At 50.0% G+C, this 25,990-nt stretch overlaps 10 protein-coding genes across 10 annotated transcripts; 3 read left to right on the top strand and 7 right to left on the bottom strand.

The window, feature by feature from the left end:
- Positions 1-2,008: 2,008 nt before the first annotated feature.
- On the bottom strand, positions 2,009-3,953 carry AUEXF2481DRAFT_70819 (uncharacterized protein; the record flags this gene model as incomplete). The annotated part of the gene is made up of 5 exons (XM_013483873.1): positions 2,009-2,208; positions 2,262-2,700; positions 2,752-3,684; positions 3,745-3,849; positions 3,909-3,953. 5 exons carry the CDS (start codon positions 3,951-3,953, stop codon positions 2,009-2,011), a joined length of 1,722 nt encoding a protein of 573 aa, XP_013339327.1.
- Positions 3,954-6,829: 2,876 nt separating this feature from the next.
- Positions 6,830-9,446, bottom strand: AUEXF2481DRAFT_44733 (uncharacterized protein). Its single transcript, XM_013483852.1, has 6 exons — positions 8,870-9,446; positions 7,608-8,813; positions 7,444-7,555; positions 7,271-7,391; positions 6,964-7,139; positions 6,830-6,916 (listed from the first exon to the last, which is right to left on the bottom strand). Exons 1-5 carry the CDS (start codon positions 9,159-9,161, stop codon positions 7,053-7,055), a joined length of 1,818 nt encoding a protein of 605 aa, XP_013339306.1. The 5' UTR covers positions 9,162-9,446; the 3' UTR covers positions 6,830-6,916; positions 6,964-7,052.
- A 442-nt stretch (positions 9,447-9,888) lies between these two features.
- Positions 9,889-11,603, bottom strand: AUEXF2481DRAFT_48554 (uncharacterized protein; the record flags this gene model as incomplete). The annotated part of the gene is made up of 2 exons (XM_013483860.1): positions 9,889-10,910; positions 10,970-11,603. 2 exons carry the CDS (start codon positions 11,601-11,603, stop codon positions 9,889-9,891), a joined length of 1,656 nt encoding a protein of 551 aa, XP_013339314.1.
- A 145-nt stretch (positions 11,604-11,748) lies between these two features.
- AUEXF2481DRAFT_44732 (uncharacterized protein) lies at positions 11,749-12,349 on the bottom strand. The gene is made up of 3 exons (XM_013483851.1): positions 12,252-12,349; positions 12,016-12,132; positions 11,749-11,965 (listed from the first exon to the last, which is right to left on the bottom strand). Exons 1-3 carry the CDS (start codon positions 12,343-12,345, stop codon positions 11,871-11,873), a joined length of 306 nt encoding a protein of 101 aa, XP_013339305.1. The 5' UTR covers positions 12,346-12,349; the 3' UTR covers positions 11,749-11,870.
- A 2,139-nt stretch (positions 12,350-14,488) lies between these two features.
- AUEXF2481DRAFT_33629 (uncharacterized protein) lies at positions 14,489-15,115 on the top strand (the record flags this gene model as incomplete). Its single annotated transcript, XM_013483842.1, has 3 exons — positions 14,489-14,752; positions 14,807-14,910; positions 14,968-15,115. 3 exons carry the CDS (start codon positions 14,489-14,491, stop codon positions 15,113-15,115), a joined length of 516 nt encoding a protein of 171 aa, XP_013339296.1.
- A 1,013-nt stretch (positions 15,116-16,128) lies between these two features.
- On the bottom strand, positions 16,129-17,541 carry AUEXF2481DRAFT_528444 (uncharacterized protein). Its single transcript, XM_013483887.1, has 3 exons — positions 17,506-17,541; positions 16,378-17,451; positions 16,129-16,301 (listed from the first exon to the last, which is right to left on the bottom strand). The coding sequence occupies exons 2-3, from the start codon at positions 17,156-17,158 to the stop codon at positions 16,216-16,218; spliced, it is 867 nt and encodes a 288-aa protein (XP_013339341.1). The 5' UTR covers positions 17,159-17,451; positions 17,506-17,541; the 3' UTR covers positions 16,129-16,215.
- Positions 17,542-17,870: 329 nt separating this feature from the next.
- AUEXF2481DRAFT_9105 (uncharacterized protein) lies at positions 17,871-19,655 on the bottom strand (the record flags this gene model as incomplete). Its single annotated transcript, XM_013483828.1, has 7 exons — positions 17,871-18,535; positions 18,643-18,761; positions 18,822-18,857; positions 18,909-18,932; positions 18,985-19,103; positions 19,159-19,539; positions 19,587-19,655. The coding sequence occupies 7 exons, from the start codon at positions 19,653-19,655 to the stop codon at positions 17,871-17,873; spliced, it is 1,413 nt and encodes a 470-aa protein (XP_013339282.1).
- A 1,122-nt stretch (positions 19,656-20,777) lies between these two features.
- On the top strand, positions 20,778-22,413 carry AUEXF2481DRAFT_70805 (uncharacterized protein; the record flags this gene model as incomplete). The annotated part of the gene is made up of 2 exons (XM_013483871.1): positions 20,778-21,146; positions 21,199-22,413. The coding sequence occupies 2 exons, from the start codon at positions 20,778-20,780 to the stop codon at positions 22,411-22,413; spliced, it is 1,584 nt and encodes a 527-aa protein (XP_013339325.1).
- Positions 22,414-22,581: 168 nt separating this feature from the next.
- On the bottom strand, positions 22,582-24,267 carry AUEXF2481DRAFT_102588 (uncharacterized protein; the record flags this gene model as incomplete). The annotated part of the gene is made up of 1 exon (XM_013483886.1): positions 22,582-24,267. The coding sequence occupies one exon, from the start codon at positions 24,265-24,267 to the stop codon at positions 22,582-22,584; it is 1,686 nt and encodes a 561-aa protein (XP_013339340.1).
- A 737-nt stretch (positions 24,268-25,004) lies between these two features.
- AUEXF2481DRAFT_33625 (uncharacterized protein) lies at positions 25,005-25,854 on the top strand (the record flags this gene model as incomplete). The annotated part of the gene is made up of 2 exons (XM_013483841.1): positions 25,005-25,375; positions 25,428-25,854. 2 exons carry the CDS (start codon positions 25,005-25,007, stop codon positions 25,852-25,854), a joined length of 798 nt encoding a protein of 265 aa, XP_013339295.1.
- Positions 25,855-25,990: the final 136 nt, after the last annotated feature.

Raw genomic sequence — 25,990 nt, 5'->3', positions numbered from 1 at the left:
GGGGATATTACTTAAGGTAATTAAGTTAATTAGACGTCTATTTAAGCGAGCTTTATCGATATTAGTAATAGTACGGGACTAAGAGGATGTTACTATTACTAAGATCCTTAGAAGTGTACTAGTTACTTGCCTCTAGCTATATTTATTTATTAAGTGCGATCTAATGTTATCGTAATTAGTAGTAGAGTAGTTACGAGGACAGTCTTTCTTACTATAGAAGTAGTACCAGATCTTCTTCTTACGCTTACGGTCGCGCTTACTATAACGGCGAGCTCTAGTATAAGACTAGAGCTCTTTAGAGTCGCTACGGGTAGAAGTAGCCCTTTAACGAGCTTATATTAGTGTCGCGTCAGACTTATTAACGATATTACTTAAGGTAGACGGTGTTAGTCGCTATCGCTTCGAAGGAGGAAGTAACGGCTGATTAATATTAGAGGCGCTAGCGTCGCTCTTATAGTTATTATCTCTAATAAGAAAACTGTACGTACGATCTACTAAGCCTAGATTAGGAAGGTAGGCCCTCTCCTTTAGAGTGTTAGAGGCGAATTTAAAGAGAGTGCTCTATATAGAGGCGCGTAGTAGCTAGCCTTAAGGAGTTCGAGAGTTTAATTAGCTTTATAACTATATACTAGTAGGCGAATACATAATATAAAGGTCGAGTTAAGTGTAATATAGTGTGCTAACTAAGGCAGGAAAATAGCTAAGAGCTTAGCTCTAATATTTAGTAAGAAGTAGTTAAAAGAGTGGTAGATAGGGTGTTAAATGTAAGAAGAGGGAGTAATTAATACGCGTCGAAAAGGACGCGTGAGAGATCGCGTAGCTAAAGCCTTAGCTAGCTAGTAAGAGCGCTAGATCTAATCTCCGAGATAAGATCTAGCTAATCAGAGGCCTTATATTAGCTTCCGATCAAAACACGCGTAATAGCGAGCTTTTCTACGGTATCCGCTATGCCTAAACGCTGCACGCGCTAGCTTCGAGCTTACTACCATTTAACTATCGACATTAGCTAGATTAAGAGGTAGAATGGTGGAATATTCTACTAGAATTAGCGATTCTATTCTATGCTACTAGAGTGGAATATTCTACTTAAAACCGGTGGCATATGCTAATATTCTACTTATTCTATGCCATTTAACATCCGCTCTGTACGTGTTCCGAAAACTATAGCTAGGAGGGATACCCTAACCACTGTATTAATGGTAATATCGACAATACTACGACGAGGATATCGATGACTGAATGCACTGCATAGATATAAAAGGCCACTAAAAACACTTATAGTTAGTATTAGAGGTTAGAAAGCAGTATGTAGAACTATTATCGCTAACCCTCTAATTCACATCTATACGTCTTAGACACTGCTCTATTCATCTATAAACGAGACGTGACTACCCTTAAATTCTTTAGGCATAAGAGAAGGATGAATACAGATGATTAGGTATAAGCATCTCGTTAGTATAGAACAATATAACCATCCCGCTCTGCTTTAAAGGAATCCAGGCCGAAAGAAAAAGGCTAGGGGCAATATAAGTCTGTAGATCGAAAAAAGAGAAAAAGAAGTAGACAAATGGATGTGGCCAAAAAAAATAAAAAAAAATAGATATTATAGATTTATCAAGAGATTTCTGCTTAATGGCATGATACAGAAATACGAGAAAAAACAAAACAAAACAAAGACTGCAAAGAAAGATCCAAAAAGGCCCCCCCATTCCTTCTTGATTCCAGAAATGATGTAGAAAAAGACAAGAAAAACACAACTCCGCGCTGGATCTCTCCCTCTGTTTGGTCGTCGGTCTTTGAATTCATTTCTTATCCGTTTGATTTCGCATTCTCGCTGGTATTTGTGTGTGTTTTTTCTTCTTGTATGTGGTGTGTGACTTGGGCCGTTTCTTCCATCTTTGAAAAGGGTGGGTATTGAACAATAATAAAGCCGGGGGGCAGTTTAAACAAGTAGAGACAAAATCTGTTGCCAAAAAGTAGACGAAATGGAAAAAAAGGAGCATCGCAATCATCTGAACCTGGCCGAACAACGTCCCATGACCTCGCCTTGACATACCAACTCGGCATTGAATTCTGTTCCGTCGAGGGTGAGGTAAATGTCAAAGTAGACGCGGTAGAATGTGCCTTGTGGTGTGTCCATGCGTTCAAAGTCCTTTTCAAGGTTCTTGCGGCTAAGATCAGAGGTGAGGGTCACGACTTCTTTGATGCCTGTGTGATGGTCAGCTTGTTGTGTTGCGAGGTAGAGTGCGACAACGACTTACGAGGATCCTTTGTATATTCTGGGCAGACGTCCTCATCGCAGGCGTACAAGACATCCTCGTACATGAGGGTAGCGCCAGGTGCGACTTGACGGAAGAATGAAACCTTGACCGGCTCGCCAGTCTTGACGCGCTGGCCCTTCTGCACGAAAATTTGTCTCGTATACTTGCAACGATCCTTGCCGTCCAAGCTGGGTACCCGGTATTGCTCGGGGTGGTGACCTTCCTTGAAGGGCTGGAGGGTGGCCATGAGGTAATGTCTACGAGCGACACGGGATGTGACGACGCGCTCGGTGATACCAGCAGTGACGGCACCCTTGACGATAGCGGCGACCGAGTCCATGGGACGAACGACCTTTGTCTGGAATTGTGGAGGAACATGGAGCTTGATCTGTTGGAAGAGATATTCGGATGAACCGAATCCACCGACGACAAGAACATTCTGTGACAAGTTAGCTCGAGTTCTGTCCGTGTCAGATGATGCTCGACCGACCTGTAATGCACGATTCTGAGCTTGAATGGCGATGATCTGGTTTCTGACGAGCTCCAGAATGCGATTAACAACTGGCTCGAAGCATTGCAGGATCTCTTCATTGGTGAAGGTCATGTAGCCTTCCTCGATACCAGCTTCGGGGAATTCGGCCTCGATACCGACATCGACAGCCCACTTCTGCCCATTGTTGCGGAAGTCGGCCTTGATTCTGTTCTCAAAGTCCATGATACACTTTGCATAGACACGGCCGGCTGTCTTTGAACCATCGGGAAGCTTCATCTTACGAATCTTTGCCCTCAAGATGTTGGAAAAGTTGCGATTCAAAGCTGTTGAACCACAAGAATCACCAGAACCAGCAGTACACTCGGCCACGGTAAAGGGATGCTCTTCTTCTACTTCGTATGCAATAAGATCTACGGTACCTCCTCCGCAGTCTACGATCAAGACGGCGTCGTGGATCTTTAGGTTGAGGAGACCGGTCTTGGAGCAGAACATGGCGGCGGCTTCGGGTTCGGTGACGAGGGTGAGGCGGTTGTCGTTCTCATCGCGGAGGAAACCAGCTTGGATGGCGGCAGCACGGGTGGCAGCCTTACCGGCGTCGTTCCAGATGGCAGGGACGGTCAGGAAGTAGCGGATGTTGCGCTCTTCGCGGGTAAAGACCTCACCCAGAGTCTTCAGAAGATAGCTGCGCATAGCCTGGCGCAGCTTGAACAGGTAGTCGGCGGCGACATCGACTTCGCTCTTGCCTGGGGGAAGTGGAGGCAGGTTGATGGGATCGATGTATGTGTTTCCGCTCATCATCAGTTGAAGCTTGAACCACTCGACCTTTTGCACACCAGGCTTGGGGTAGCCGGTGGGCGCGAGCGCGTCAGCAATGTCAGCACCCCATCCCACCACTTGTTGATGTTGGTCGTAGTAGAGCACTGTCGGGATCTGTACGCGAAATGGCTCAGCAATTGATCATGGTCGTCTCAGACAGTTGTCCAAACCCACCTTTTGCTTTGTCTGAGTACCAGCACCGGGCCATTCGACAATGATGTCTTCTTTTGCTTCGGTGTTTGTCGCAAAGGCAAAGGCGACACCGGAAAACGTCGTACCCTGGAGCGCGTCGTGGTCAGCACGCGCAAGTCATTGATGTGTAGCAGACGTGTACTTACAAAGTCGATACCGACTATGAGTTGGGCTTTGCTCCGCTGGTTCATGGCATCAGGAGCGTATCCTCTATTGTAGAAACTTTGACCGCCTACCATGGATTGCTGTGGCACGTAGCCTCCATACTGTTGCTGAGGCGGCGGCGCTTGCATGGGATAGCCGGGTGGGCCTGACACGGCTTGCTGACCGTACATGTGCTGCGGCGCGTGGGGAGGGAGGTGACCGTATGGGTTCTGCGTGTTGATTGGCGGGGGAGGCATGGGGCTCGTCGGGCGACCAGCCATTTGTTGCTGTTGTTGTTGTTGCTGCTGCTGCTGCTGCTGCTGGGGCTGCAATTGCTGCTGTTGCTGACCGGCCTGGTTGACATACTGGTACGACGGCGGACGACCCAGAGGCTGCTGGCCCGGCTGGGGCGAGCCGTGCTGCTGCGAGGGGTGCTGATGCGGGTTCATGGCGAGCGAGGTGGTCGAGGCGCCGGCCTGCTGTTGCTGGAGCAGCGAGTTGTTCGTGTTGGACTGGGTGGAATTGCGTTCGCTGGCGGGCTGGGGCGGCGATTGGGTCGCGTTGCTCGCGTTGTTGGGGGCGGGCGACGACGACTGCAAGGACGAGTGGTTGTTTGTGGAGAGCGAGTTGTTGCTCGGGCTCTGGGTCAGGCTGTTTCCAGACGCTTTCCGTTTCGAGCCCACGAGGTTGCGGAAGCGCGAAGGCATCTGTCCTAACACCGCGCACTCTTCATATGCCCCGCGACAAAGAGGCAGGCACAGACAGGCACAGGCAGGCAGGCACGCGAAGGCAAAGGCACGCGCGAAAAGCAAGAAAATTGGGCAGGGGCGAAGCGACGGGGTGTGCAAACTGCAGAGTGCGGCGGAAGGGGGAAAGAACGTGTGCTTGGTTCCAAGATGCGACCCAGAAAGAGATGGCGGCGTGTAGACCAGGCGCTTCGTAACTTTAGTGACAAGTCGGCCAAGGCACTTGACAACAACGTCCGCTGAAACATAACGACTGCCCGCCTGATGCTACCAGCCTCTTCTTAATAAGCAATGCAGACACGTCTAATCCACCTGTCTGATATCATCACCGAGTCCATGTCTACTTTGCGACCCAACTTGCCGCAAGCGCTGACCCGCTGCCAACAGACACCTGGAACATGCGGCCCCCGGACGCGCCAAAGAGGGGGTCCAAAACTTACCTTTCTTGTTCCCAATTCTGAGAGAGACAAACTCCTCACAACCAGCTATGGAGAAAGGCCGAACGTGAGATTGTGATGTACCATTTTGTCGATATTTCTTCTCCTACATGTCCATCATGTTCTCCTCAACCGTGGACCCGACTCATGTCCATCATGTTCTCCTCAACCGTGGACCCGACTCATGTCCTCCCAGAAATGTCAGGTCTTTGCTCTTCGTGCTGTTCCCTTTTTTGTGAAATGGTCAAATGGAGATCCCCCAAAAGTGCGGGTCACCGCTTTGGGAGAGATACCTGAACTTTGTTTCTTCTGTCGCATTTGCTTGATTGTCTCTTTCCCTGCACACTGGACATGACATGACAGATCAATCTAGTTACATGAACGAATGATCCGCGCATAACAAGATCTCAAGCAAATCCCCCTTTTTTCTTGACAAACGCTCATCTGTCCTTATCCGATTGTCCTTTGAGCGCGTGACTTGGATATCATCTTACTGCTGTTGCACCTCCCCGGTTACGAGTCAAGACGCGACTTTTACATCGCTTCCGTTGTCCATATACAAAAGAGGCTTGCGGCTGAGAAGCCAATCCAGAAAGCATTTCATGTTTTTCTTTTTCACTCCCCTCTCTCTCTTCCTTTGCCACAAATGTCACGGTATTTCTTGCACAACTTCCCTTCGCCATAGCAAAGGACACATGCACAATGCAAATCTCACATCCCAGACTTTTCTCTGTGCAACCACCTACCACCTACCACCACCAAGCCCAAGTCTGCGGCAAATGAACCACTCGCATACAAAAACAACCTCTGCCGTGTCTCTTGACTTTCGGCTTCCTACAGCTATACAATAATATCCGCTAAAACTTTTGCCATCCACTCTCTATATCTGAAACCGGCCTTCTTTTTTGCCGCCCGTCTTTTGTGAAATGTTCATGAATCATTGATCGCACGGAGCGCCAAAAAGAAGAAAAAAATATCTCCTTTATCTCCATGCCATCCTTACCAGAGAGCAGTGGCTAATTAGTGTACTGTACCATTGACTCCTTCTGGGAAAAAAACTACACTCGTCCACAAGCCTCCTCTACCTCTCCATATTCTCTCCATAATCCCGAAAAAATTGTCCCTAGACTAGAGAAACTCCATCTCCACTTTCTACTACTGTCATTTGCCATTGTACATTGATTGACACCTTTCAGCCAAGGCTGAACATCTTCAAAAATGTCTAGCCGTTTACATTTCTCACATCGACTTCAGCTCCTTGGAAACAGGTTAAAAAAAAAAGAAGTCTTGTCAGCGAGGTCCCGGAGGTCCCCAAAATATTATGTCTCGATTCTCGTTGTGTGATCAGAAAAGAACAAAAGAAGCTATCTCGCCTTTCCCACCATTTTCCTTGTTTTCTTCTACTTGACCTGTTTCTGCCTTTTCCTTCTTGAATTTCCATTGCCAGTTTTGCTGCCCTTCGGTATGAAACTCCCCATAGACCCTTTGTGACGCCGTGCAGACAATGCGAATGTGAAAGAGCTTCTTGTCAATGGAAGGTGTTCTACCTATTGACTCCATGCGCCGACCTTTGTGTGAGCAACCCCTTGAGCTCTTGTCGAGTGAACCTGTCCCTGTTTTTTTTGTTGGTGGTTTTCCTTTGGGCATACTTGCAGTTTGCGCTATACATGCTTCTTCCTCACACCGTCGTGATCTGGTCGAAGAAAGACAGCAAAGGCGACAAAAACGCCACACAAACCTTTGCCACAAGGGCCCTTTTTGATGTTGTCATTTTTCTTCTCCTTTTATTGTTAGAGTGGCAGCAGGGCTGCAAGAAAGATGCTTGGGCTATTGAAGTCAGTGCCCTTGTCTAGCGAAGCAGTCAGACTACCCACCAAACCCGACTTGCATTCTTGTGCATGCCAGAGCGATTTGACTGCCTAAGAGCAATGTGAATTGGGTCTCGCCGTACCGTAATGAGCGATCAAGCCTTGACGCCATTCGAAGCACCCTGGCCATTGGTGACGCCAGATTGTCTGCGCTTAGATGCATTTTGTGCATCGCCGTTTTCCTACATGTCAAGTGTCTCGTCAGTAGCCAAACACAAAGAAATAGGCAGTAGATGAATAGAAGTAAAGGTGACACTGCTCATCATGATTCGGCCGGCACGTTCTTCTGTCGATGTCGTGGTTGTATACGTACGTCCAGGTTTGCTTCGCCAGCATTTCGCTTCTTGGTGCCATTAGCTTTGGCGGCCTTTGCCTTCTTCGCCTTGACGGGACGTTGCTCGCCAGGCTTGAAGACGTCATCGGGCAGATCGTAGCTTGGAAACAAGTCAGATATGTGGAATGTAAGAACAATGAACAAAGACCAACCTCTTGACAACAATGACGCGGATCGAGTTGACGTCCTCGTTGTATTGTGTAGCTTGCGTACATTGGTGCCTAAAGTCTTGTACGGGATGAGATATGTCCAGAGAAGTTGCTCCTGTAAAAACTTGTCAGCAACGAATGAGGGTCGCTCGCCCAGGGCAACGTACCTGGAACCAGTTCAATCCCTACATAGTAGGTCGTAGTCCAGATGTTAGTCATACCGTTCTCTTTCTCATCTGGCTTGTCGTTCTTGGCCACAGCATCGTCGATGTTGTCGGCGGAGGTCTGCTCAGCAGACAGCTGCTTGACGTTTTGTGCTTCTTCAACAGTCTCGGTCTTGGAGACCTGATACTTTGTACTACCTTGCATGACCTGATCCTTTTCTTCATCGTTCTTGACGCGGTGCATGCGCTCATAGCCCTTGGTAAAGGGACGTGCGTAGGAGACATTGGGCTGAGACTGCTCGATGCTTCCGATCAGTCTTCTGACCTTTGATTGAACCAAACCCTTCCAATCGCCTTGAGCTTCTTCATTGAGACTGCCCGACACAACGCTGAGATAGTACTTGAAGTCTTTTGTGAAGAAGCTGTGACCCTCGAAAAGATGTTTCCAGGTCTTGCCGGATTTCTCAATGAAGATTTCCTCGCAAAGTCGGTGTCCGCGTCGAAGCTCGGCAGTGATGACGTTTAGGGTAGACTTTGTGATATTGTGAGTGGCGCACATGGAAGGGTAGGCCGGGGTGATGAGGGGCATGAGATGACGTTCGTCGACAGAGTAGATCTTCGGATTCCAAATCTTGACCATGTTGCCCAGGGGGCCAGACTCGATGTTCTTGAGCATGACGGGCATGGGCCATTTCCACTCTCTGAACAGCTGAAAGAAGCGAGCAACAAGCAGCGAGCCGGAGCCATTGGGATACAGCTGGGCGATGCGAGCAACCATGATGGCATAGGCGATTCCTCCAGGGAAGCCGACGATGTTGCCGTAGATGGCGCGGCGCTGGGCCCAGAGCTTGATGCAACGAAGGGCGTGACGGAAAGTCTTCTCATGAGGCACGAGACGCAGGACGTCGTCGGTGACTCTGGTTCCGTTGACGCTACGCAAGTCGGCGTCGTCCAGACCGCGGAGCAAGCTGTTGTCTTCCAAGTCAAGGTTCGGGGGGATGGAATTGAGCTGCAGGCGGGCGAAAATGAGATCGATCTCGATGTTTTGGTAGACGAGCTTCATGATAGGGACGTGAGATTCGGGGACCATGGTGCACTTTTCAATGGAGCCAGGCGGCGACATGGACTCTAGGATGCCACGGTAGTATTCGAAGAAGTCCTGGCGGGAGACATGCTTGGGCGCGACAACGAGCGTGTCGATATCGGAGCCTGTCCAGCATCACGTTAGTAATGCAGAGTAGAGTTGCAAGGCTGGTTGGAGTCACCTGGACTGTAGACACCGAGACGGTAACTGCCAAAGGTAAAGACCTTGCCGCCTGCGTTCTGCAAGACGCTGTCGGAGAAGCCCTTGATCCTGCCGACGTGCTTGACAAACTCGATGGTGACTTTCTGGAACGTGTTGAGCACGGCGACTCGCTTGTTGGTGTCTTCGGTGGATTCGAAGCTCTTCTGTTCCTTGAGTTCGGCGAGAAGACTTTCACTGAGTGCAAGATCTTGGTCGCTAGGAAAGGCCGTCGACACGGGAGGTGTGACACCGTATTGGCGAGAGGCAGCCATGTCAACGCGTTGTGTCTGCTAGGAGAGGTGGTCGTGAGGTTCGAGTTGCCTTCTCAAATCATGCTGTGGCAGTCCGTCGAGCTCGTTCGCGTTTGCGACTTGGGCAGTTGCTGCCTTGGCGCCCTGCGCGAATGTCCAGGTGCGTAGTGGAGGCGAAGAGAGGAAAGAGCGCGAAGAACGAGTGAAGACTCGCTGGCAATCGATAGAGTCGGTTTGCACAAAACAACGACACGAGCCGACCGAGATGTCGAGAGATGGCCGGATGCGGATGCGGATGCCGATGTTGGAGGAGCTCACGGCGTCACGGCGCTCCGTCAAGCGTCAAGCGTCATGCGCGCCAAACCCCGTCCTTGCCCCGGCCAACCTCCGCGGATCATGCCGCTTCCTATTTGAATGTCAAGATCACAATCAACTCTCTTCTCGAGATCAACGTCTTGTATCTTCTGGCAATACACCGCTTGTCATGTGGACCACTCTTCTGATATACGAAACTATCACGCCTTTCTACAGCTACATCCATCTCGGCCCTAAGCACCTACTGCTTAAAAAGCTGCCTCTCTCTCTCACTCCTAGCATCTGCACCGTAATCCACCTCTCCTCGTATTGCAATCTAACCTGCAGGGTATCTCCAAAGGCGCGCTTCGCCTGAAAACAATGAAACGACGAAAACAATGAGCTCTGATAACCTCAGGTGCTCGACTATGACAACGGCTCCTGGCCACCATCATCACATGGCCGTGAAGACGGGAGCCTTGACAAGTATGCCACGCTCCCTAACGTGAGCCGCGATACCGACTGCAAGACGCACGCGATCTTCTTTGCCTGCGAGGCTGGTGCTGCTGCCGCCGTTCAGCTTTCCTTGTGCCGCATGACCCTTCTTATGGCCGGTCAAAGCACTAAGCATGTTGCGTCTGCGGCCCTGCTCGGTCGATGCTCGATCACCCGAGTCAGCCAACTCGCTGTTGACGCTGCCTCGTTCGGCCTTTTCGTCAGCCATCGATGTAGCCAATGCAGGTATGCCGGACTCGATCTTCATGATATCCGTATTTACCGTAGAACCCGGTAGGAAATACTCGATGGTGACATCGCGACTTTCTTGCGGCAAGTGACCCAGCATTGCGACGGCAAGCTCGCAGATCATATGTACGCCACCCTCGAGATCAGACACGGGTGGGTTATCAAGGTGCGCTTCCAGAGCAGTGCGGAGCTGCGCCTTGAGTAAATCCGTCATGTGGGAGCGGTGTTTGGGGGCCTCGGGCAATCGTAGAATATCCTGCATGGCCTCTAGCGTGGTCAGTCGCCAGTTGACGACCTTGGAGGTGAGAAATTCTTCGTCCTCGTGCACTGAAGCAGGCGGCGCGAAGAGACGAATGTTGTTCTGCATCTGCTTCAACTGCGTCGACAGGGCTAGATCAAGGTCCGGGTGGAAGTAACGGTCAAAGACGTCTTCCACCAGCCATTTTGAAACAAAAGCCCTTCCAACCGCCGTCATTTCTTGCTTGCCGATAGAGATGGCATCCTTGTTGACAGCAGGAGTCAGCCATACAGGCACCGACTTCCAGCTCTTCCTAATGCTGAAGGACAATTGTGCGATCAGGCCATCCAGGCGGTTGAAGCGAGTGGCATACTCGCCGTCGTCGAGCGATGTACGAGATTGGGCAATCCTCTGGTGGGCGAGACTGTTTTGCAACTGCTTGACCTGGTCCTCCTTTTCGAAATAGTACTTCTTAACCTTCTGGTATTTTTCGCCTGCAGGGGGGAGCGGTTAGCGCGTGCTTGAGGGTGCATAGAAGAGTCGAGGGTCTTACGAAGTTCCTTGTGATCGTTGAGCAATTGTCGAACTTGGTCCTCGGTCAAGTCCTCGGCCTGAGGCTGGGGCGTCGAGCGACCGACGTCTTTTGATTGTTGTGCCTGTTGTTGCGACAAGATGGAGGGGTCTCTGGCGGTAGGGGCGGGACTCTGATTGGACGAAGCCATCGAGGGCTGGCGCGGCGGAGCTGTATTAGGCGAAGTAGACAGCTGAATTGGCCCGTCGTCGTGAAGTTTGGCAAAGTTGCGCAGAGGTTGGTATTGCGGGTTTTGCGGAGTGTCGTGACGGAAGTGCGAATGCGAATGCGGCGAGGCGGAGGACGAGGATGGCGTGGTTGCAGTCGAATTCGGGACGCTGGGGATGACCTGTGCAGGAATGCGGGATGGCAGCGGCTGGTCAGAGTGATGTTGGAGAGATTGTTGTTGTGGCTGCTGTTGGGCTTGTTGGTGTTGGGTGTGGAAATCGGCCTGAGCCAACGACGACGATTTCGAGTGTTGGGCCTGCGACTGCGAAGCTTGACGCTGCTCGCGGAAACCCTGTTCGGTGTTTAGCCGCTGCAACCTTCGTTGCATGAAGCGGTCCAGCGGCGCTCCCGACTCCGACGACAGCGACTCTGTGCCGTTGACACTCATAGCAGACACTGTCCGACTGAGCTGCTCACCCGTGATGCTGCTGTTGCTGTCTGGCACCAATTGCCCCGGGTTCCAGATGGCTGACAGGTTCTCCCCACCAAGTGACGCGTTACCTGGATTACCCTGAGTATAAATACTCGAAGCTCTCGATTCTGGCGCTGCTGGCACTGCTGGTCGTGACTGTACTGGACGTGGTGCAAAATGCTCCGGAGTTGATGATCTCTGATGGGAATTGTGTTAGTCGTCACCTGATGACCTGCGAGCTGTTCATACCGGACGCTGAGCCTCGGCCGTGTCGTACAATGGCTGGGCAGGCTGGTAGTATGAGTGTCGCTTGTTGGGTACTGGTGTGCTTGACGCTTCTGCTGTCGTGTCAGCAACAGCTCTCGCAACAACTCCCATAGAGACCCACCCTGATATGTTGGATCTGATGCCGCGTTGACCGTAGAGAAGCGCTGGCTGCGTACTCGTGACAAAAACCCTGGTCGACGAGAAGGTGGATTGGCGGATGGCTTTTCAGGTTTCAACTCTGTAGACATGCCTCACAATTAGCTGAAGTTCTCTCTTCCCCTCCAATCCTCCTCTTATATCTAGGATGCTCGCCTGCCCTTTATAGCAACGAACAACTTGATAGGCTGGCACACGTACCGGGCGAAGGCTGTGGCGGCGACAAGTTGTGACCCTCAAAGGACTGCTGAGATTTGCGATTCGACCTTTTCTGCCAATGCAGTTTGGATAGCATTTGAATAGTCTGCTCCACCCTCCAAGGGCTGCTGTTCGCTGAATGAGCCGATGGTCTGGAGCGCACGCGCCGAGATTGAGCAAATCGAGGGGTTGCTGCAGCCCACAGACCCAAGGCAAGCTAGCCTATCTCTGAACACTGGGAGTCAAGAAAAGACACCTCCTGTTACAGAATTCCTCTGATTCGCACGCAGGTCGATCGTTCTCTTTTTTTCCTTCTCTGAGAACAAGTCTCGCTCGGCACGCCCACTACCCTTCCGGCTCAATGGCTGCTGCACTCATCAAGTACAATCTAAGGCCCGGCGCGTCTGACAGCATTGCTCTGAATAGACTGCCTGATGACCTCTGCAAGCTGACATTTTACCTTTCTGTGGCTCACCATGCGAATTGCATTGCTTGGCGCGACAAACACTAGTATCAAGCCATTCATCTCTCTCCGAGCACGTAATCATCTCTACTGGTTCTCTAACCACTCCGGCCTCCGCGCTTGACTTGTACTCATGCACTCCCTGCTGCAAGGCGTTCCCCTGTCGCGATAAACCCTCCCGTCCCTCTGCCCTTGGTGATTTACATTCGCTTGCTCGAGCAGCTTTGGGTACGCGCCTATTGCGCATATCGCTCGTCCCCTGCTCGTGTGCCAGCATCTGCATTCCCCCTCGGTAGGGACGGCCTTGGTTTTTCGGCCAAGGGCGTATCTGTAGAACAGTGAATACGAGTCAATGTTACCTGGGCATGACAGCGACCGCATGGCAGGAGCCGTGTCAGACTTGAATGAGGATGTGCATTCGCGGCTGGTAGACAGCTTCACACAGAGTCAGATCAACAGCTTACCCCCTCCTCTTGGCCTACTCGACCAAGAATAGTGTAGTCTCGTCTGTCCAAATCTGCGACCCCAAGTCTGTGTAAGAAGCCACAATCCTAATTTTAGACGAGCAAATTGCCTTTTCAAAATAGTGTGGAGTCCCTTGTCCCACCCGTCGGGGAACTGCCTCCCTCGCACCGCTGGCTCGTTGGCTTGAGCATTCTCTGCAACGGTATTCTCAAGTACAGTATGTCTCCTATACTAATGCGACATGCCGCTTTCGAAGAGACATCCTCTTTTCCGCTGAAGCCTGCTTGCTCAAGTTGTCGAACGAGAGCTACGCCTCGTCTGGAGATCAACTCCACATGATCCGACGGAAGCAGATCAACGTGGTCTACCGAAGATCATACAAGGGACAATCATCAGCCTGCAAATCATCATCGCCCACCACGTTCTGATCTATTTCCATTGAATGCACAGCACTATAGCACAAACATAGTCTCCTCGGCGCCGGGATCGAACGGTGCTTGGGATTGACGCGCGCAGTACCACCAAAAGGATATCGGAATTATGCTCATTATCCATCAGATGCGTCAAGGTCCAATTTCAAGAACTCGGCTCGGTCCGTATACCAGAGCCAGACTTGAAACACTAGATCACGTCGGCCAGCGACTCTCTGACACCCCGCAAACTCTCAAACAGCACCTGAGAAAGTCGTCCTGGGGGAGTCGCAAAGGCCAAGATTCAATCCCTTCCTCGCGAGAACTCTTACGCATACTGTGCATTGAAACAGGCCACTAAAATATGGTTATATCTCGATCACCGTCACTCTCTCGAATCAGAGGGGCGACGCAGAGTACACACAGCTCACCTGCTGGTCAGATCCGAAACTGGATATCTCACCTAAATAGTAACTCTTGCTCGACAGGAAAAGGTAAAACCTCCACAAATAGGCACCTGTACAAGGGCTTGATGATCGGGACCCCTAGACTACCGTCCGAAAAGGCAGTAGTGCCTGTCAATCATCGCTCTTGTGCTTCACCACTTCAGGCTTCAAACCACGACACTTGGTAATGGGGTGAGTTGACAAGGCAGCGAACTCTCTCGCCTGATGCTACGTGCACGTTTGCGTGCTTCAAGTTCGCCTTTGTGGTTCGTCGCCTGAGCAAGGCATTGGTAACCGAGTTTCACTTGGCTGTCTCTTTGCAACATACCTATAAGTCTGTTGACACTCCTTACTGTTTATTGCTCTTCCATTCCTTTGCTTGCTCTTTCTTCCCGACTCATCATAATAATCTTTCTTGACTTTTTCATCACGCGTCAAACCTAGAATCAAATCATAATGTTCACGCTTCGTCAATCATTGGGTGCTCTCGCGGCTATCGCTGCTGCTCCTCTTGCCTATGCCGTTCCCATCACCACATTCTCGCGCATTGGAAAGTCGTCGAATGGGATGGATATCCTGAAGCTTCAAGTCCATGCTGCCATGTCGCCTGGACACTTAACAACAAACACAACCATGAGCTTTGTGGTAGATACCCATGATATGCGAACCACCTGCTTCGGTGAATGGGCGCCAGAAGGACCTTTCCCTGAAGGCGAATACGTAAGTATTCGTATTCTATGAGGATTACCCAAATGATTACTAATACAGACATAGCGGCCTTGCGCAAACAGCAGCGTTGGCTGGAACTTCAAGGAAGACACATATAAGGGCATGAACGAGTTCACCTTGCAACTGGAATACAGCTATGAGGACGACTCGTACGTGATATCACCCTCTCTCTCACTGTAATCTCAGTCGGCTAATGCTCGTTCTAGTGTTGGTGAATACCCATACAACAGAGTCACAGAGTTCAGCCACGCAAACATCACAACAGCCAACATTGACTGCTCAGCCAAAACCGAGAGCTGCCAACAATGCACAAACAGCACCATCACCGCTATCGTATATGCTTCAATCGCATAGAAAGCACAGCACAGCACTGTTACACGACTTCTTTCCCAAAAAAAAAATACGTCAATTCCCTTCCACTCGATACGAAGCTGGTACGACAACACCACAACAAAGCGGCCCGGATGCCTGCAACCCCAACACCAAAGAGTCCGGACTTTGTCAGATACTCTTTTCCTTCTCGTTTTTTCTACTTCTTACCAAAGGAAGCTCACGCTCTTGATTTAGATCTTGGTATTTTGCTTTTGCTGGGCATTTGTATATAGATCTCTTGTTATGACAACCTCTAATGATACTCCTCCAATTGTTTGCTGGTATGTTGGTCACGCTAGATGTCATGACGGTAACTCGAACAGCGGTGTTACAAGAAAGAGGTTGGTGTAACAGAGCATGTTTCAGATTTAAACTTGCTTTCTCCAATCGGTAGCTCATCATGCGTATCAGCGAAGGCTACCGTGCAGATCACATGGTGATCGACTTTCTTGTAACCCGCCAGGATTGGGAATCCGATGGGAGATATAGACTGTAAAGGTGGTGATCAAGCAAGTGAGTACGAGAAAATTATGATTTGACACTGGCAAGACGACATGCAAATGAGGATATTGCGCACACATAATATCCGGGACAAATCATTGGTAAAGATTGATGGCATGAGATCGAGTGCCGTTGTGACCTTGATTCTCTCTTTTGTAATGTATAATGCTTCGCTGTTCGAGTCATCACTGACCACTACTTTGTCGCCGAAACTAGCTCTGACAGCCTCATATCAGGAAAACGATTTGAAAAGCGGGATGAGAAAAGGGAGTGACAAAATAATATTCGATACATGGCACAATAATTGCCTGCATCATCCCAGTCCAGCATGAGACGTATCCATCGACGGCTGCTGCCTCTTCACCCAATCTGATGAAAGGTCTCCTTCGCTTCACTCTGTAAGACATCACTCCTGCTCCATCTTCGGACAGGAACGGCCAACCGCTGCATGCACAGAAGTAACATCCTCAGTCGTCTCATGTACTCAACTGGGCTTTTCGCAATGCGCCTTCACCAATTAACTTATTGTGAAAGTGAACACCGCTTCTCGCCGAAATTTTGAGATACTGTCCCAAAAAATTCTAAATACTTCGAATCCTTACATTTTTCATACCGCCCGAAGAGTGGAAAGAACGGAAACTTCTTACCTTGCAACAAGAAGACTTAGCTTGACAGACAACATCAGAAATCGTCCAAAGGCTGAACGCTCCCGAGTGCGATACCACTTGCCTTACACCGCTTACCTAATTGTGTCATCGCATCTACCCACCACATTCCATCTTCGTATGCGGAGGATGAAAAGGAAAGATGGATATTACGGAGGCTCGGCAGCGCACGGCCTGAGATGAGTGTTTCCAGTTCTTCAAAGACGCCATTGTCGCAGTGGATCAAACTCAGTCGCTCCAGATTTGATGGTAGTAGGTATGCAAGATCGTGTCTTCGGTCTCCGATGAGTAGCCGGTGTTCGATGAGCAGATTATTCAACATGCCAAAGTCTCGGAAACTGACCGTGGTCGGAGTGGATGACCAAGAAGGTAGATATTGAGTTTCATGTATAGCAAGCCACAGGGATTGCAAAGTGGATTTTGATCGCACTGCCAGTGAGAAGATACGATGGATCTGTAGTGAAAATCTCTCGTAAGCAAGGCTTTTGCCGTCGACAATCCAACCCAGTCGCTCGAGACCATGACAGTTCTCCAATGCTTGTTCAATTGGCCAGAAGTCAGCTGCACAGCGATCAACACGAAGGTGTTTCATTCGACATGTAGGTGACTGGTGGGACCCAGTTGCTCTTGGATAGCTATACAGACCTGTCATGGCAAATCGATCCACCTTAGGAAGTATGGAAAGCATCTTGATAACATCTTTGGTGGCGGGTGATTTTCTCAGCACGAGCTTTTTGAGCTGCGACATAGGCTGGACCTGCAGTCCAAGAGTTGGGCCATTAAAGTGGGGCCAGAAGAAATTGGTCCATGGGGGAACATCTGAGAGGTACAGTTCCTTGATATTTGGCGTGGACAACATGAGCAGACCTATCTTGGCATCCTCATCGGTCTCCAAAAAACTTGACTCGAAGTTGAGCACACGAGTGCCGTCGACTGGTAGCCAAGCAATTTGGTGTGCGTTATGGTATTGCCAGCTCGCACTTACTCCGGGGTCGAATGGCAATCTTGAAAGGTGCCGTTCCTCTAAGTCGTGTCCGCACCGGTCTCCATGACAGAATCGTGAAGCTTGACAAGAGCCGATAGATAATCTCGTCACTGTTCGACCAAGATCTGGTCGGTTGATGAGCGTGCGTAGGTGCTTCTTTAGCGAAGCTTCTAGAGACTCAGCCTGATCAGATCTATAGTTTTAACAGGAGTATTGCGAACCTTCCGAGTCCGGCTTGTGATAGCTCCTGTACAAGTAAGGTTCGGCTAGAACGTGCCAGGATCTGTTTACCTGGAAAGCGCTGCCAAAGACTTGACGTCATCAGGGTCTGTATACTCGAGGCTGTTGCCCCGGAAGGCATCAAGAAAGTAGACTTGTAGCTCTGATGGAAGTTGGTTGATCGACCTATCGTTGAAAGCTTAGCTACTCGGAAAGATGATTGTCGCCTTGTGAGAGCAGGGGAAGAGATCTTTCGTCAGCTTCGACGACTTTCATGAACAGTAATACTGTGTGACTCATAAGCCACGTGACGTTACACATTACAAAATGCTAAATTCTGCCGCTTGCGCTCCTTCTTCACGGGGTTTCATGATCTGACAGCTTTGAGCCTCACCATCAATGGTTTCTTGTCCCAAAGTAAGTACACCTTCTGATCAGACCAGTCCTTGCTTTCTTCCTCCAGAGTGAGGTCAAAGTGGAACAACGTCATAGACAGCAGTAGACGCATCTCATGATAAGCCAAATTTTTGCCAATGCAGTTCCTCGATCCAGTACTGAATGGTTGACACGCGGCTCGATTGTCGGATGCATACTCTGAATCGCCCGTCCAGCGTTCCGGCACGAATCTATCGTGATGACGGAAATTTATAGCACTGTGATTGATAGTCCAGTTACTGATCGCCACGGTAACATCCCCAGGGATCCACTGCCCAGCGACGAGCGCGCCGCCCTCAGGAACCTTGCGTGGTAGACTGCCGGGCACTGGTGGATACATTCGTAGACCTTCTTCAATGCAGGCCTTCAGGTAAGTTAGTCGCGCCAGCTCGTCCACAGTGATATCGCTCTCGGATGCGAATGTTCCACGAATCTCGGCGACCAGCTTGGCCATTTTATCCGGGTTTATTAAGAGGTAGTATGTCAAGCCAGACAATAGCGTCGCGGTAGTCTCAGTGCCACCAAGCATGAATATAGCAGCATTCGCATACATCTCGCCGAGCGACATGCCAGATTTAGCATCTCCGGCTTTGACGTCTGATCGTTTCAGGACTTCGGTCCAAAGATCTGGTCGCCCCGGGTCCCTTGCCAGACGAAATCAACTCGCTCAGTCGAGAACTTTGCATGCTCCCTCTGTTTCTTACGAGCAGATTCAGGCACAATGTTTGCTAATAGCCAAGGCACGAGTGCGAATTGTTTGAGCGCAATGAGCTTCGTTATAGCCTTGATGCTTCCAAATATAGTTCTGACCCATGGATTATATCTGGACATTCATGTCAGTCATTGTCGAAGTTACTGTTCTTGGAACAATGATTTGACGAACTTGGAGCTTGCAAGCATATTCAGTGGTTCACCAAATCTGGAATCATCAATTATAAGTCAGGAACAATTCGCAAATGCTCAATCTTACGTCAAATCCGACATCATGTCAAAGCTGTGATTATCAGTATCTGTTGCTTCAGTCGTTGAGTATGTTCACGACTCACGTTGTAAAGTTGTAAAATGCGACAATGTCTACAGCTTCTCCAGAAACCGCAACTTCCTTGAGTTTCAGAACCATCAGGCCAGCCCATCGCTTCAGCAACGGCTCTTGGTCCCTCAGAGCCTGTGGCAAGTCAGAAACAAAATCTCTCGCTTCCTGGCTGACTTGGGGCAGATACTTTATCTGAGAAACTGTTGGCGAGAACCCGACGGTGACGGATATGCACTGCACCAGTCGCGGTAAGGATGTCTCTAGGTTTGTTTGGATTGCCAACATAATGCTTGGTGTCTTTCTCGAAAGTTCTTGTTTTGTCGCCGTATTTATGGCCATAGATATCCTTCCAGGCTGCGGCATCTGAGTAATTGAGCTCGCGAGGTGCGATCCTGACGACAGAACCGTATTCCTCGTGTAATCGCTGCATGGTTCTAGCTTCGGAGCCAGTCCATAACATACGAGCTTTCGGTATGTACGAGGCAGCCCACAGTTTGGGTCCTGGTATGTGAGACAGTGGACCGAAAAACACATCCCAGGCCACGTGAGTAACATATAGAACCAGACACTGATGTTGTAAGATATCATGTACAAATTAATGGTGCAAGAACATACCGTGCAAATTAGACCAAATGCCGTGAGATCGGACAGTCGAGGTGGCTGCAGCCATGACACATCGTCCATCATGTCGAGCAGGGTCTGAACGCGCTGCGCGGACGTGTCGAGAAGTTAATGCCCTGCAGTTGTTCATATAGATAGCCATTTCATGTGTTGTAGGCAGCAGAATTTCACGACCCACATACGCGTGTCCCGACAATATAGGGCATGCGTTCACTGTACACGCCGGGCATATCTCCGAAATGAAGCATCAAAGATGCCAACCAGACCGGGTTCATAGTGATCCGAAGTCGATGTCTTCCGGGTGTGATCAATTGGATCCTCCTGTCTGAAAAGATGTGTGTTTCATTGACCAGTAAAGATCGTGGGCCATGAGTCCGTCGAGAGTCGGTTGCACTTTTTACTGACCTTTTTCGACATGCAGCCTGCTTTTGAACCACGCGCTTTATGCTGGCATAACGCGTCTTCGCGTCGTTCACAACTTCGGTGAGCCTTGGCGAATCCTTCCTTCCTCCCCGTGTGCGAAATACCGTCACACCTGAAGCACCTGAAGCTGTCTCAAAGCACAATACTTTCTTGAATTACAACGATGCCATCGAGATAATTCGTATCGTCGATTCCCCGCACTAGGTTTTCGGAGACGGAATATAACTCTGCCTTTCTACAGCTCGCCGCTGCCTGCTTTGATCATTAGGGGAAGAGAGGGTGTGGCAGTATTTCGCACACGGGGAGATTCCTGCCCGGCCTTCCGCGGTCACACCTAACACAGGGCACGAATTGTCACGCACGACGTATGAGGTTGTCAAAATTGCGTGTTTAGTTAACCACAATGATTTCGACAAGAGAAGTTTATGAAGATGGATGTCGCTACTGGTGGTCTATTGAGTGCCGTTGTTTTCATGCTCAATTGCCGCGTGCTGCATCTCTTGCTGATCACCCCGCGGTTCGACCCCAATTCCTCCCCAGAAAGGGCTTGCCGCCTCCATGATCTGCACCTCATAATGGGGTGCTCCAGCATGACACACTGCTAGTGATGCATACCGTCAGAATTAGAGAAGTCGAGCGAACTCAAGCGAAGCCAGTGGGCGCTCGGGACTTAACCGTTTGCCCAGGGGGACCATCACTATAAGTACAGCCAATCTCCATGATCGATTGGGGTTTTCAGTACAACCACTTTGAGTAGTGACAATGCTGTCTCAAACCCTTGGACTCGCCGTCCTCGCTCTGCCTCTACTGGCCGAAGCGAAGGACTGCTCTCAAGCAGCCTTCCAAAAGATTATACCATCTAACTCAACTTTCAACTATGTCACGAAAGTTGCAGCTGGAGGTACATTCACAGATGCCTTCGCGAATGCCAACGCTACTGGACTGCCCGAAGGATGTGCTGTGAGTGTCCGGGTACCAACATCAGGCAACTCGTCCTACAATATGGCCATCTACCTTCCCAACGACTGGAACTCCCGAATCATTACTACCGGAAATGGAGGATATGGTGGCTTTACCAATTGGCAAGATCTCGGAGTGTACTCTCACTATGGTTTCTCGGCGATCACAACTGTGGGTGGATGCATAATACTTTCCCGAGGGACCATTGCTAACATCGGATTAGGATACTGGTCACGATAACCCAAATCCTTTAGACTCGACCTTTGCCTTGAACAAGGGATCACTGGAGAACTGGGGCTGGCGTGCTATGCATGGCTCTGTACTTATCGGTAAAGCACTTTCTGCTGAATACTACGGCCAAACTCACAAGTACTCATACTACTCTGGTTGCTCGACTGGTGGTCGTCAAGGACTGAAGGAGATGCAAGTATCTCCTGAAGCCTTCGATGGTCTCTTCGTCGGCGCACCTGCATGGTGGATCCCTCATCTAGGCATTTACACCAGTCAAGCTACCCTGGGTAACTTGCCTCAAAATTCTTCTCACCACATCTCCGCTGCTTTGGCTACTTTCATCAATGATGAGATCCTCAAGCAATGTGATCCTCAAGACGGAGTCACTGACAAGGTCATCATGAACCCTGAGGGCTGCGTATTCAATCCTCTGACCCTCCTCTGTGAAGGAGCATCAAACTCTTCCGCCTGTATCACTCGTCCTCAGCTCGATACCTTATATAAGGCCCTCCATGATTGGACCTACTTCGACGGCACCTTGATCTTCCCTGCCCCTTCGCTTGGTACACCGCTTGTTGCATATATCGGTGACAGCCCAATTCCGAACCCAATGGGTACTGGCATGATCGAGCACCTGCTGCTGAACACCACCGAGCCCTACGACTGGAGCACCTTCAATGAGAGCGTCGTCCGTCTTTCCGAAGCCATTGATCCTGGCAATGCTTCTCCTGACGACTACGACATCTCCGCTTTCGAGAAGAGAGGCGGTAAAGTTATTCACTGGCACGGTATGGCGGACCCCGTTATTCCTTTCAGATCAAGCACATACTTCTACAGTCAAGTGGCTTCCTCTGTCGCACCTCACGGTATCGAGATGGACGACTTTTACCGCTTCTTCCCCATCGCTGGCATGAGTCACTGTTCGGGCAGCGAGGAAGCACCTTGGTTCATCGGAGGTGCGAGTCAGCCTTTGACCAACGTCAGTCACGGTGTTCCCGGTTTTGAGGATGCGCAGCATAATGGTCTGCTTGCTTTGATGAGGTGGGTTGAGAATGGTACTGCTCCCGAGAAGTTGGTTGCTACAAAGTACAACGATGATGATCCAAAGAAGGGAGTCTACCGCCAGAGACCACTGTGCCCCTATCCGAGCGAACCGGTATATACACATGGCAAGATTGGTTTTGCAAGCAGCTGGAAGTGTTCATAAGTAAGTATGCTAGACTTTTGATAGCTAAGCCTATTCATGTCTCCTTTGAGTCAGCTCTACTACACGTAGCTTGTTGAAGGCATGATGAAGTTGAATAGTCAACTCTCACTGCCATCAGCCGTTGTAAGGTTTGGCATCAAAATTACTCCAACGAGTCATAGGTAATGGTCAGGTGTTAGTTTTGATATGCCTTGAGTAAGGAATACCGTAGCTCAGCTCCTGGAACCTACGGTCCATTATCCCGTACGAGAAGCTGTTATTAGGAACATTCGAATAGAACGCGTCACCGAATTGCCTTTCAGAAAGGTCCATGTGCCCAGTGACCAGAGTGAACGTTGATAGGTCTGGACGACCTGAAGATGAGATCTGGAGCCCGTAGTCGATAGAGGTGTTGAACTGTGTGAAGTCGGCTGATTTGTAGGTGAGATTGGCAGTGATGGGGTAAGTGAAGCTGAGCGTATTCGAGAAGCCCGGTGCACTATTGACAACTGCGGCTTGATTACCCACAGTCCTCTGTATGTTTGAAGTGAATAGTCCCGCTTGTCCAACGAGCCCTTGGTTACTGTAGTCGAGGCTTTGAGTCCAGCTGCCATAGCTAGATTTGACGGAAAAGGAACGCTTGGCTGAGACGCTATAAGATAGTGATGAGATGGTACCGTTACTAGTACGATCGACTCTAGAGGTGGCCTGGATGATGGGTGAAGTGGAGATAGTCGGAGCAGCATGGGTGCCATTGTAGCTGTCTTCTCCGTAAAACAGGAGAATTTTGCCCGACACCAACCAGTAGCTGTTGATGCTGCTCGTTGACAGCGTAGCCGCACCGTTACCTCCGTTATCATCCATGCCTACGACTCTGATACTGAATGCGTGCGACTTTCCATCAAGAAGGTATGGCAAAAATGGAGTGATGTCGATCTCATACTCACGCAGATCATAGGCATCTATACCCACGGCTGGACGCCAGAACCCCGGCGCTATACCGCCGGCGAAGACGATAGGGAATGGCCATGCCACACCTGCCATCATATCGTCGATGAATAACTGGACCTCTCGGAACGGTCCGAACCCAAGCAAAGAACCAACAGTAGAGTTAAAGTCGTTGATGTCAGATTGCAGAACGTTTGTGTACCAGAACTCTTCGTTACTCTGGCCTGTGGCCGCGATGGAGACGGTTGCATGGCTGACGTTTTGAGGAAGAGTTTGTTGAACGCTTGCACTGTCTCCTGGCAGGGTAAAAATACTGGGCTGACCAGCACTCCCGAGTTGAGGTGTGATTGGCAAGATGAGATCGGCGTGAGCTGGCTTGGCTGGATTGTAGGAGAAGATGGCTTTCAGAGTAGTGTTGAAGGCTCCGGTGTAGATGTTATCATAGACGTTGTTTAAAGAGAATATGAGCTGTTGTGGCGACTTCCAAAGACTCAAGTACATGCTGAGATCCTTCTCATAACGAAAGATGATGCCCGAAGCAGTGGGCTCGGCCGTGCTGGTCCTCCATACCTCAATGTCGCCGAGATACATTTCAGCCAGGCGGTCGAATTGACGGCCAGCACTGGTCACAGTCCATTCGATGACTACGTTGTTGAAATCACAGCCTGGTGGTATGTATTGACCCACGTAGGGTACCCCATAGCTTGAGGCAAACGTGTGCACCATTAATGTTTGCTGAACATTACATGACGACGATTGTGGAGCCGATACTGGCTTGTAAAGCTGAATGATTGGCAAGGGAGATTGAGGGTTCGCTGCAGCCTTGAACAGAGACGCTGCCTCCAGTGTCTTTTTCGGACGCGAGCGATGAGCAGCCAATGCGCCTTGAAGCACAGCAGCCAGCGTGAGAAGGCGTTGCAGCTGCATCGTACACCGACTCGAAAGAACGTAAACGTAAGCTTCCGGAAGATTAGAGGCGAGCGGGACCTTGAAGGCTTGAAATACACTGCGATAAGATGCGATGTTGATCAAAAGCTATATGAGCTCGCTACTGCAAGATAGAAGTCTGGTTAATCATGACAAAACAGGAAGGCGCTATCGGGCGTATTGCGCACATATGCGCCGCGGTCGTCCTTGTGCAGCAACTCAATGGTGAGCTCGCATGCTGAGAAAATTCTATGCTTTGCAGCAAATAACAGCAGTGTCTGGTAACGATATTCACGAGACAATGAGAGACAGCGACTGCAAGTCGAGGAGCGCGTCTCGCGCGTCTCAGATTAGATAGCCTCGGCAGGTACGTGCTGGAAGCTTAGCTACGTGATGAAAGATTCGTTGCGGCCGAAAGACGCAGAGACGGCCCGCAAGGAACCGATATCTTCCTCCCATTTCTCCACGTGCGCTTGACTTTCGCATCCACTATCCTCTTTCCAGAAGGTAGATCTTGCGACTAGGCGAATCAGACTTCCTCTACTTCGACGCTCGAGAAAGCAAGTCCTCGTTACACTCGGAGATCTGCACTCGAGACCATCAGGAATATGCAGGAGACGACAATGACGGAGGTGACCGATGAAACACACCATGTCACCGACTCTCAACACAAGTCTATAAAGAAGGCTTGATTTCCTTGGCTCATTTCTAAATCATATCACATCAATTCTTCCAACATGTCTTCTACTTTGATCGCCCTCAGCACTCTTCTTGGTCTGGCTGCCGCTAGCATAAAGTCATGTCCTGCAAATGCACCAATCAGTTGTCAGACCAGCGGTACCATTCAGAACACGTGCTGTACTGAGGTTCAGGGTCAAATTTTGCAGACTCAATTCTGGGACTCGAGCCCTGCCACTGGTCCTGCGAACAGTTTCACGATACACGGACTGTGGCCTGATAATTGCGATGGCACCTACGAGGCTACTTGCGACAGCTCAAGAGCTTACACAGACATCGACTGCATCCTCCAAAACAAGGGTCATGGCGATATATTGTCATACATGGAGACTTACTGGAAGGACTACCAAGGTGACGACGAGTCGTTCTGGTGAGTTGTCATATCGAATCGCTATCATGTTTACCTACTAATGGTTGATCAGGGAGCACGAATGGAGCAAGCACGGAACATGCTATTCAACCTTGAACCCTAGCTGCTACACAAACTACCAGCCGGAGGACGAGCTTGTTGACTTCCTCAACACTACCATTACCTTGTTCAAAAAGCTACCCACCTATGACTGGCTTGCTTCTGCAGGAATCACTCCTAGCTCCAGCAAGACCTACACCAATGCTCAGATCACCAACGCACTCAAGTCCAAGTTCGGAGCTACTCCCATTCTGTCTTGCACCAGTGGGAAGCTTAATCAGGTTGAATATGTCTTCAACGTTCGTGGCAGCGTGGCCAATGGTCAGTTCATCGCTGTGAACCCTACCGGAACAAAGGGCAACTGCCCTACCAGCGGTATCAAGTGGCTGCCCAAGGACCTTAGCACTACGCCCGAAGCCAACGAGGGTAGCTGTTCCTAAGGCGTGATCACTTGCGTCTGGATTATCCAACCTCACCGTTTGCGAACTACTGTCACACTTGTAGCCGCCTCAAGGCACGATACTCTCTTGGACTGGTCCGTTCTCGCCGAGATATTTCGTGTTGACGACTTCCCGC

The sequence above is a fragment of the Aureobasidium subglaciale genome, assembly GCF_000721755.1.
Source record: "Aureobasidium subglaciale EXF-2481 unplaced genomic scaffold scaffold_36, whole genome shotgun sequence".
In the NCBI taxonomy this organism is placed as follows: Eukaryota; Fungi; Ascomycota; class Dothideomycetes; order Dothideales; family Saccotheciaceae; genus Aureobasidium; species Aureobasidium subglaciale.
This window is presented reverse-complemented; position numbering and strand designations above follow the sequence as displayed.

Excerpts from the sequence above, each read along its gene's own strand:
- AUEXF2481DRAFT_528444 (XM_013483887.1), bottom strand. The coding sequence starts at position 17,158 with ATGTTGTCCACGCCAAATATCAAGGAACTGTACCTCTCAGATGTTCCC. Across the intron at positions 16,302-16,377 it reads AGATGCGATGACACAATTAG|CTAAGTCTTCTTGTTGCAAG; the intron begins GTAAGCGGTGTA and ends TTGTCTGTCAAG.
- AUEXF2481DRAFT_44733 (XM_013483852.1), bottom strand. The coding sequence starts at position 9,161 with ATGGCTGCCTCTCGCCAATACGGTGTCACACCTCCCGTGTCGACGGCC. Across the intron at positions 7,556-7,607 it reads AGGGATTGAACTGGTTCCAG|GAGCAACTTCTCTGGACATA; the intron begins GTACGTTGCCCT and ends AAGTTTTTACAG. Across the intron at positions 7,140-7,270 it reads CTGGCGAAGCAAACCTGGAC|GAAAACGGCGATGCACAAAA; the intron begins GTACGTATACAA and ends CTTGACATGTAG.
- AUEXF2481DRAFT_44732 (XM_013483851.1), bottom strand. The coding sequence starts at position 12,345 with ATGCTATCCAAACTGCATTGGCAGAAAAGGTCGAATCGCAAATCTCAG. Across the intron at positions 12,133-12,251 it reads GCCGCCACAGCCTTCGCCCG|AGTTGAAACCTGAAAAGCCA; the intron begins GTACGTGTGCCA and ends GCATGTCTACAG. Across the intron at positions 11,966-12,015 it reads ATCAGATCCAACATATCAGG|AAGCGTCAAGCACACCAGTA; the intron begins GTGGGTCTCTAT and ends ACACGACAGCAG.